This window comes from Melanotaenia boesemani, chromosome 5 (genome assembly GCF_017639745.1).
Source record: "Melanotaenia boesemani isolate fMelBoe1 chromosome 5, fMelBoe1.pri, whole genome shotgun sequence".
Classification (NCBI taxonomy): Eukaryota; Metazoa; Chordata; class Actinopteri; order Atheriniformes; family Melanotaeniidae; genus Melanotaenia; species Melanotaenia boesemani.
In genome coordinates this window covers 2,708,692-2,719,523 of record NC_055686.1, presented here as the reverse complement: position 1 = coordinate 2,719,523, position 10,832 = coordinate 2,708,692, and the positions used below count along the sequence as shown (strand labels likewise).

Here is a 10,832-nt window from a genome sequence, read left to right as displayed (position 1 = left end):
GGTAAAACGGGTTTGAACGTGCAGGGTGGGGTAACTACCATCACTGAATTGATTTTAACTGTAATGCTTGTTAACAGATGTTAGAGGAACTGCTTTATGGCGGTGTCAGGATTTCCTGTCAGTTTTCATCAGTAACAGATGCTAACAGACTGAACAAACTGATCAGGGCCCAGTTTCAGAAAGCAGGTTCAGTGAAAACTCTGTATTAGTTGACTCCGAGTTAAGGGAAACTCTGCGTTTTTGGTTTCACAAAACGAGTTCAGTGTAACATCTGAGTCAGTTACTGCAGCAACAGACTCTGTGAAGCTAACAAGCTCGCTAGCAGGTTAGCTTCAACTAGAGTGCCTCTCCGTTCACTGCAATGGTTCAGTTTTTTCACAGCAATGGCGGATTATGGACCCCTCAAGTTCCCGGAAGTTAGCGGAGCTACACTTCTTCAAGGTAAGATGTTTTAATAGTCATATTTCCATTTCAGTTGTGCATCTAAATCAACTTGACATGAGTAATTAAATATGTTGATGGATTGTCACCGTCTAGATTAATATATTTAGAGATTATAAACCGATAAAAGTTTATGCTAGCACACTGATAGCAGCAGATGCCACAGGCTGATGAATGTAAATTCTGTTAGTCAATATAAATTGATCCAACGCCGTTGATAGCGAGGTTAATGTGTAGGGAGAGCGATTGTAGTTACATTTTTATTTAATTTTAATGTATTTATAAGGCTGTGGAATTATGGACAAAGATATGAAGATGATTCTGTATGTGGGTCATAATGTGTGACCACCGCATTTCACACATTTAACACTATAGGCCAGGCCAATAATTACACCGTTCATTTTACATAATAACTAGAAAGTGAGCTGTTTTGTCGAATAGTACAGCCCATACAATTATACAATATTAGGGCTGTCATTTGATATTGCAGGGTGAAAAGTTCAGTCATATATATTCACGATATATTATACTATTATATATTAATTATGTTGTATTAGCAGTTCTGGGGTTGCCTGACGTTAACTGGGATACTGTTCTTCTTCACCTTCCTGGTTTGGCCACTTTTAAGTGTTGTTTCCTGTCTTTTTTTTTTCTACATTCTGCAACCTCAACCATATAAATCTCCCCGTGATGTGTTCTCTGTGTTTAATTTAAAAATATTAAACTTCCCAATGATATGGTCTTTAAAAATGTGTAATGCATTGTTTTAATATGATTACCTCACATATTTTTTTGTTTTCACAGTCCCTGATGGTGGTCAAATGTATCCTGCTGACTTTGGCCATCCATATTTTCCTTCTGTCCCTGTCTTTGAGGAAGCCATACATACGCACGCCTTTCTCTGAGCGATTGGAGCATCCCCATGCAGCACAGCATACCATGGTGAAGACTGTATTCAAGGACAGCAGAGAAAAGAAATGGCTAGACATGCTGATCTAGTCGAGTTTTATGCTATTGTAAAGGAATTCTTTTAGGTATTAAATGCATTTGGAAAACAAAGGGTGTTTGTCTGATTTATTATGTATATGTAGGGAGTAAGTCTTGGGATAGTTAACAAATAGTGATAGAAAGCCATGTATTTTCCATGAATCGAAATCAAAATTTTATTTTTTTGCCATGGATTTTCTGTAAGAACACATTATATTGTGAGTCCAGACTTAGTTATCAGTCTGCCTCAGTCAAAATAAGTCTTAAGACTTAAAAGCAATTCACACAAGTAGATAGTAATAAGTAAGAATAGATAACCCATTTATTTGAAATGAATTGGATCTAAATTTTATTTATTGGATATAGATTTCCTGTAAGAACAGTTATCATTATGCTGTGAGCCTAGATTTATTGTGTAGTCAATTGGTAAATCATTGTCATCACCTGTTGGTATGCCTCAGTCAAGTCTGAAAGATGAAGTTAAAAAACAGAAAATATTACGATTTACATGCTGCTGATGTCATACAGGTTTAGTTAACTTGATTCATATCAATGAACACAACTATAAAAATATTGCAAAGCAAAGTCTTCATTGATCATTATTTACCTGTTATCGTAGTTTTCTTATTATTTTGTATTGGCCGCCAAGCACTTCCTGGAACTTTTGGAGGCTACATGGACCACGTGATCTGCAAGTGTTTTGAGCTTCCGGTGGCGCCACTCTCTCTCTCTAGAGGCACTCTAGCTTCAACTAACCCTGAGTTTCTCCTCCTCTGTAGCTGGAGACTGAAGGAAGTGACAGACATCACGTGTCCTTCTCTTGAAGAACTAGTTGACATCGAAGCACAATTGTATTTCTGGAAAGGGTGATCAGACCCCGCTTGGATGTTTTATTATTTCCTCATGATTATTCGTTTGAACGTTACCGTTTTTCTGCACAATCGATCATGTATCTGAACAATATTCTCAGCCCTCATATTGTTCTTTGTGTTGCACCCCCCCTAAGGAAGTTACCTAAGGAAGAGCAACTCTTCTTTAGGTAACTGTCAACGAGAACAATCTGCCTACAATTAGGCACATACTAGTCGGGTTGCAGCCAAGAAACAAGTACAGAACACCAAATATATGGTTATCGATTTTAGAAGGTCTCTCTATCAAACTCGTCTACTAATTATTAAAGCAGCTGCCATCGAGACGATGGACAGCTATAAATATCTTGTTCATGACAACAAATTATGTTTTGAGTCTCAGATTAACGTCACCTCAAAAAAGGTTGTTTTTTTTTTATAGAAAGATAAGGTCTTTTAATGATTGTACTGAAGTGTTGTCTCTTTTTTTTTTATATAAAAATATAATTGAATTTAACTTTTTGTATTATTGTTGGTTCGGCAGCCCGAGTCTGGCCAATAAGAACCGGTTGGGTAGTTTAGTTAAAGCTGCTGGATCCCAGCAGGGGGCCCTTTGGCCATCTTTATCAGAAATGTTGTGAGGAAAGCTCTTTCTATATTGAATTGCCCGAACCACTCTCTCCAGAATGAGTTTATTTTATAACCTTAGGGCCGACGCTTCATGGCCCCGTTAGGAGGACAAAGAGACTTAAAGTGTTGTTTGTCCCTTTTGCTGTTCACCTACTAAATGGTAATGTCTACTAAGATGACCTAGTTGTTTTTTTTATGTTTGTTTTTAGCTGTGATTTTATTTATCCCATTTTATTTGATTTATTGTTATTGGGTTGTGTGAATCTCATTTTTTACAACTATCCGTCCATCATTAATGTGATGAAGTTGTTTATTTCTCAGCTCTAATGTTTGTCCACGTTTCTCCAGGGATTGAACAGAAAATGTTTCTACTGAGACTAAATGTCCAGAAACGTCACATGACTGATTGTCCTCATCCACACCCAGTCTGAAGCTGCTTTCACTCACTACTACATCATGTATCAGCCTGAACATGGTCCAGGTCTTCCTCTGGTCCAGGTCTTCCTCTGGTCCAGGTCAGACCAGTGTGGTCTCTCTGGTGTCTCCTCCCTCTGATGCTGCTGTGGAAGTGAAGAGTTCCTCTCTGATCTCTTTAACCTCTCTGATCTGTGTTGTTTCCTCTCCTGCAGGACAGACAAACATCACAGCTGAACTTGGACATGACGTCTCTCTGCCATGTAGAGCTGGACATGATGGAGACATCGATGCTGTGGAGTGGACCAGACCTGATCTGGAGTCAGAATATGTTCTTTTCTACAGAGATGGTCATCTTGATCCAGACCACCAGCATCCATCTTTCCAGAACCGGGTGGATCTTCAGGACAGACAGATGAAGGATGGAAACGTGTCTCTGATTCTGAAGAAGGTGATGACTAAAGATACAGGAACATATGAATGTAGAGTCTTCCAGAGAAGAACAGGCAGCATGATTGCAGAGTCCAAGTCCATCATCATCCATCTGGAAGTTTCTCCTCCAGGTGAGTGTGTCTCTGTGTGTGTGGATCAGAGGTGAAGCAGCTTCCTGGTTGTTGATGTGAGAGTGAAACATCTCAGATCAGATGTTTGTGTTTTCTAAAGATGTTGTTGATGAGACTCTGTAGAAAGCAGCTGGTCTGAGTGCAGTGATCAGAGTGCAGGAGATGATGTGTGACAGCAGTTTGAAGAGGAAATGATTCATCACCTCCCTGATACTGATACTCACACCTGCTTCTCACCTGCAGGTACAACACAGGATGGAGGAGACAAGGATGGAGGAGACAAGGATGGAGGACATCATGGACTGGTTGTGGGTCTGTTAGCTGCTGTGATCGTTGGGATCATTGGGATGGTTGTTGGTTTCTGGATCTATAAAAGACTCCAGAAGAAGAACTCAGCTCCATCAAGCAGCAGCTTCACCAGCAGAGATGAAGGAGGAAATGAAAGTGAGGCCAACATTTTATGTGTGGAAGCACCAACAGATCAGGAGAAACACCAAAACTCTTAACTGGTTTCAGCTGCGATTTCCAGCCGAGACTGAAGAGAAAATGGTTGATTTAGTAAAAAGTGCAGCTTCTGGAAACAGAAGTAAAAAGTCTCAAATGTAACCTGCTGCATTTCAGACCTGAGTAGCAGGAGAACCGAGACTTTTCACCAAAGAGAACATTTCTAAATATATTTCACCAACATGAATTTCATTTCAGAAGCACCGTCCCAGTATGGATCCACAGATGCTGCAGACTCTTTAAATCCCAGTTTATGGATCACAGACTGGGTTTTAAAGAACACTCCAGTCCACGTGACTGGAAACATGGTGGTTTCTGATCTGGATCAGGGTCCCAGTGAGGTTACTTCAGGGTCCGCTCAGACTTTTCAGAACCACGAGGCTGGTTCACGACTTCCAAACCCGTCATAAAACCCATTAACTGAGAAACTACAAGCTTTTCTGGAAAAAGGCAGATGGACGTAGACGTTGATGATAATATACTGACGGGTTTGAGTCACGTTTCAGTTTTTTCTGATGTTTTCATCCTGGTAGAAATGATGGATTCTGATTGGTCAGCGGCTGCGAGCTGTTTGACATGAATGTGGCCGGTCAGAACGTCTGGAGGACTGATGAGCGTCGTGGTGCTGCTCAGCAGGGACGTCACACTTACTGAATTTCACCATCAGTTTTAAAGGCTGGATGAATTAATCCTAAAGATCCTGAACATCCTGACTTTCCATGTGGGATCATGTGATCAGATCAGGAAGGAAAACAACACGCGTGTGTTAGCGTTGTGTGTGGACTTCCGGCAATATGGTGAAGCGGGCACACGCAAGGTCTTGAGCTTCGTTCACGATGCCCCAAACTAGACTCTAAAACCACCCTTAACAAACTACTATACCCTTAAAGAAGACCTGTACAACTACGCCGACACAGAGTAAGTGATTAAAAAAAAGTTGTGAAGAATGTCAACAGCGATAGAAAGTGACTTTTCGCCCTTGAAGAGTGCTAATGCTAATATAGCCTCCAAGCTAGAGATGCACAACTACGCCGCATCAGTTAAGGTTACCGGCACCACTGTAACCCTGATGGACACCTCGAAAAATGCCAGGAGACAACTGAAAACAACCCCATCGAAACTTCCACCTGCTAAAAAACAGACCACTGAGACTGAGGTGTCCCTAGCTGCTGTTCTAACTGCAATCCAAAATCTGGATAGCAAAGTGGATAATTTTGGCAGACAGTTGAAAGAAAGCTCAGAAATGTTTACCTGTGTCACGCAGCGAGTCGAATAAAACTCACTTGGTATTGCTGAATGCAAATCTAAAACGGAAGGCCTCGAGCAAGAGATCATCACTGTTAAAAAAGAAAGCCCATACTTTGAAATAGCTTTAATGTTCTCCTAGATGTTACCATACTTCTTTACTCACATACGAGGATAATTAAAATAGAGAATCGGTTCAATTAAGAATGTTGCTGTAGGGTTCTCAAATTTCCATGTTATGTTAAGGGTAATCAAAAAATAAATAAAATTTCCAGGGGCTTGCTTTAAGTTCATCCTAGTTAATAAGCTTAGTGTTTAACACTTCCTAACTCCTAAATTTCCATTTTCTTCTTTACCCTCCCTTTTTTATGTAATTTAAAACAAATCTTAAGTTTTTGACACTTAATATAAGGGGCCTAAGAGATAATATTAAAAGAAAGGCAATGTTTCTGTACTGTAAAAACCAACATTGTATTTTTCTTCAGGAAACTCATTCCATTACTGAGGATGAAAACTTCTGGTCCAACCAATGGGGAGACAGAATAATTTACTCACACGGTACTTCTAAATCAGCAGGAGTGGCAATCCTTTTAAATAATCTTCCAAGAAAAACTGCATCAACTAGACAGAGCCATGACGGTCACTGGATTCTTTTTGTATTACTTATCGAAGATTCAATAATGATCCTAGGTAACGTCTATGGATACTGTAGTATATCCAAAAATAAAGCTCTTCTCACAAATTTAGAACAAGAACTCCAACTACTAAAACAAAGATTCCCCACTGACTACATCCTAATGGGGGGAGATTGGAACATGGTTATAAATGAAAGTTTTGATAGACACCCCAATAAGTATACAGACTCCCATCTAAATAATTCTTCATCTGAATTCTGTAACAATCTTGGGCTTATTGACCTATGGAGAGAAAAACAATTCTCCTGGCATAAACCTGATGCTTCTAGCAGATCTAGAATAGATTTTTGGTTAGGAACAGAAGAACTTCTCTGATTTTGCAAGATATCCTCTACTAAAAAATGCGAATACTTGGAATACAAAATACGGGCTCACTCTATATCCTTCAGCAAAAACCTTAAAAAAGTCATTACCATGGAAGAAGAAAAAATAGAGAACTGAATTCAATTTATACTAAACAAACGCCTATGGATGATGATGATAAAGATAACTTAGTGACCCTACAATCTAAATTAGATGGGATGTATGAAAGAAAAGCTTGTGGTACTTTCATCAAATCAAGAGCCAAATGGATTGAGGAGGGAGAAAGAAACTGCATATTTCTGCTGTCTGGAAAAAAGGAGACAGCAAAAAAACGACATAAATTCCCTGATCATTGATAGCACAGAATGTACAGACCAAAAAAAAAAAAGAAATCAGCCGCTTTTATGAAAACCTCTACAGCTCTACCTTCTCAGCCGAAGACTGCGATCTCCTCATAGACCAAATCAAGGATTATGTCCCACAAATCTCTGAAGATTTCAGAGAAGAATGTGATAAAGAGATTACTATAGAGGAGCTCGATAACGCCGTGATGTGTCTAAAAGTTGATAAATCTCCAGGCCCGAATGGCTTAACTGCCAACTTTTACAGGCATTTCTGGAAATATCTTAGAAAGTTCTTATTGAAGAGATAATTAGTAACTACTCGCTTCCAGAAAGTATGAAACAAGGTATCATTACTCTTATACCAAAGCCAGAAAAAGATAAGATTTTAGAAAACTACCGTCCAATATCCCTTTTAAATTGTGATTATAAATTACTGACGTACATTTACTCTAACAGACTAAAAACGGGTCTTAAGGATGTTATCTCTGAGACACAAACTGGCTTTATGAGTAAGAGATCCATTCATAATAACATCAGACTGGTGCTAGATTTACTGGAATACAGTGATTGGATTGAAGACAAAGGCTTTATTATGTTCCTTGACTTCTACAAAGCCTTTGACATGCTGGAGCATCAATTTCTCTTCAAAATCTTGCATACTTATGGATTTGGACAAAATTTCTGTAAAGTAGTAGAGAGTCTCTATAACAATACAACAAGTTCAGTAGCGCTTCCACATGGTACCTCTCCACGATGTACTATTAACAGAGGTGTAAAACAAGGCTGTAACATTTCTCCATTTCTATTCATTCTAGCGGTTGAGGTTATGGCTTAATTAAAAACTCAGAATTACAAAAATTAAAGGTATTTGATGAACAAATTATAATTAGTCAACTTGCTGATGACACAACTATTTTTCTAAAAAAACTTGGAACAAATCCCCTGCGTTCTTAAATTTATTCACACATTTTCCAAAAGCATCAGGATTGACACTAAACCTTCAAAAATGTGAACTAATGGCAATACATGATACAGAAATTACAGAAGCTTACGAAATACCAGTTAAATCCTTAGTCAAATATCTTGGAACCCATATAACTAAACATATCAAGACAGGAGAAAATCTTAATATAGAAAAATCAAAACCTGCAAATCTCAGTTAAATAAATGGCTTCAGAGAGACCTGACACTCTTCAGCAGATCCTACTTAACCAAAATGGAGTCACTGGCAAGATGTATTTACCCTGCTTACTCAGGGGCCATACCGAACAAATATATTAAAGCTATAAATCAGATAAACTTCAACTTTATCTGGAAAAACCGAGCCATTATATAAAGAATCAGAAATGGTAAAGGACTTTAAGGATGGGGGCTACAAGCAATTGACTTTGAATGCTTAAATGCAGTCCTAAAAATAAACTGGTTGAAATCATTTTTTGTAAATCAAAACAGCATTTGGTATTGTCTCCCCAAAGGTTTGTTCCAAAAGATGGGTGGTATTGACTTTGTCCTCAAATGTGACTTTTGTGTGGATAAACTTCCTGTGAAACTCCTCATTTCACAAGCAGACACTGCTATGCTGGAAACTCATGTACACGCACAACTTTTCTCCTCATCGATCCCCGATATGGAACAATAGATATGTTCTGCACAGAAATAGATCTGTTTTTGGTCCACTGGATGGAAAAAATGTATGGTCTGTAAGACATTTACTGGATGACCATGGTGATTGGCTCTCATATGAAAACTGCAGACGTGCTCAATTTGACAAAGTTTTAAAAGCCATTCCTTCTTCAGTCAAGATGCTTGTTCAAAATATGAACATTCAAATCCCAGAACTTCGACTACCTGCATTCAGTTACATGGAGCTGATTTCTTAGATAAATGTAACTCCAACAAACTAACTCGCCGGTACATAACGGATCAACTTTTCCCCACCCGACCGAATAAAAATGCCATTATTCAAATATTTTCTGGCTCGGAGGTTAAAAAATGGAGAACAACTTATCTCACCTATCCGTTAAGCCCTACGGCTAAAGAAGTTCACTTTAAGATCCTCAATAATATTTTTCCATCCAGAGAACTTTTAAGGAAGAGATTTAACCTGGAAAATAATACATGCACGTTTTGTAACAATGATGTTGAAACAACAGACCACCTGTTCTTTTACTGTGTACAATCTGAAACCTGGAAAAGCCTGCAAGACTGGTTATCAACAAGACTCTTACTTCCACAACCCCTGACAATCAATCAATCAATCAACCTTTATTTATATAGCACCTTCTCATACCCCAGGGTACCCAAAGTGCTGTACAGATAAAATTACAACAAATAAAACATCAAATCATAATAAAACAAGCAGTTTAAAACAGTAAAATAAGAGATAAAAATATAATTAAATTAAAAGACCTAGCCTAATGATCCTGCGCTCTAATGTTAAAAGCCAAAGTAAAGAGATAAGTTTTCAAAAGACATTTAAAATTGTTCAGATCTTTGGCAGACCTCACAGCGAGAGGAAGTCCATTCCAAAGTTTTGGAGCCACCACTGAGAAAGCTCTGTCTCCCCGAGTGACTAACCGAGTCCTCGGGACAACTAACCTCAGTTGATTTTCTGACCTCAGTGCCCTACCAGGACGGTGGTGGTGAAGCAACTCGGACAGATAAGGATAAGGACAAGAGATAACATCCTTTTCGGTGCTACTGTTAAAGACAAAAGGAGTGATCTTGTACTTAATAACTCGCTCCTTCTTGCCAAATTCTTCATCCACACATGTAAATGAGGAAACAGAAGTCCCACTTTCTCACTCTTTAAAAGATACCTTGTGGACAACCACTTAAGTGCCTTAAAGCTGGTTAAAAACAAACCGAGCGAACAACTTCTTCATGCCTATGAAGAACTAAAGATTTTTTTTGAGAGTTGATGCACTACATATACCCCCCCCCCCCCCTTTTTTTTTCTCACTTTTCTTGTATTTTCCTATGAATGTGCCTTGTAATGTATGACTGTATTCAAACATGCCACTTTATGTACAGATGTAATAATAATAAAAAAATTAAAAAAGTTAGCGTTGTGTGTGTTTTCCTTCCGTGTTTCATGGGAAAGTCCAGCAGAGGAAGAGTTTTTCCCTCCAGACCAACAGATGAAATCATCCTGGTGGATTTCTTAGCTTCTAGAAAATATGGGGCAGGACGTCTCACCAGCCTGGAAAGCAGGACGTAAACCAGGAAATCATCATCATGATGAAGAACAGCAGCTTTGTAGCATAAAGTAAAGCTTCAATGATGCTGATGTTTAACACTGAAATGAAATGTTATCATTCGTTAGCAACTAGCAATGCTGCACGACTCCAGTCAGACGTACAGGGTTGGTTAACTCACTGAAAACTACATCATATGGATCAGAAAAAGTTGGATCGTTGAGATTTCTGACTCAGTGTGAGGTTGATGCTGTTTTCTCATCAGTGAGCAAAGGTCTGTAGAATAGAATAGAAATACTTTATTAATCCCTTCGGAGAGTCCTCAGGGAAACTTTAATAATGTAGTTCTCAGTGAGAAGCCTCCCGAGTCCAGGTAGAGGTCCTGCAGCCTTTTCCAGAGTTAATATGTAGGAAGTTACTTTAACAAAAAAGAAAAAACTACCTTTAACTGTGACGTCCTGCTGCTCAGTCCTACTCTGTGTATCAGTCCTCTGTAGTGAGTGGAAACGGGTTAAAAGAAAAAGAAGATGTAAGGTGTCTTAGTTTGGCCTAAAGACTCATTTATGCTCCTTTTACGTATGTAAATGGGTTCGTTAGTTTCAAACATCACTGTCCTCATGATGATCATTCTCAGAAAGAGATATAAAATAAGCAGTGCAGT

The 10,832-nt window shown here is 38.7% G+C and overlaps 1 protein-coding gene across 1 annotated transcript; it reads left to right on the top strand.

Moving 5' to 3' along the window:
• Window positions 1–3,363: 3,363 nt before the first annotated feature.
• Window positions 3,364–4,468, top strand: LOC121640499. Its single transcript, XM_041986301.1, has 2 exons — window positions 3,364–3,883; window positions 4,127–4,468. The coding sequence occupies exons 1-2, from the start codon at window positions 3,379–3,381 to the stop codon at window positions 4,387–4,389; spliced, it is 768 nt and encodes a 255-aa protein (XP_041842235.1). The 5' UTR covers window positions 3,364–3,378; the 3' UTR covers window positions 4,390–4,468.
• The last annotated feature ends 6,364 nt before the right edge of the window (window positions 4,469–10,832 follow it).

Excerpts from the sequence above, each read along its gene's own strand:
- LOC121640499 (XM_041986301.1), top strand. The coding sequence starts at position 3,379 with ATGGTCCAGGTCTTCCTCTGGTCCAGGTCTTCCTCTGGTCCAGGTCAG. Across the intron at positions 3,884-4,126 it reads TCTGGAAGTTTCTCCTCCAG|GTACAACACAGGATGGAGGA; the intron begins GTGAGTGTGTCT and ends TCTCACCTGCAG.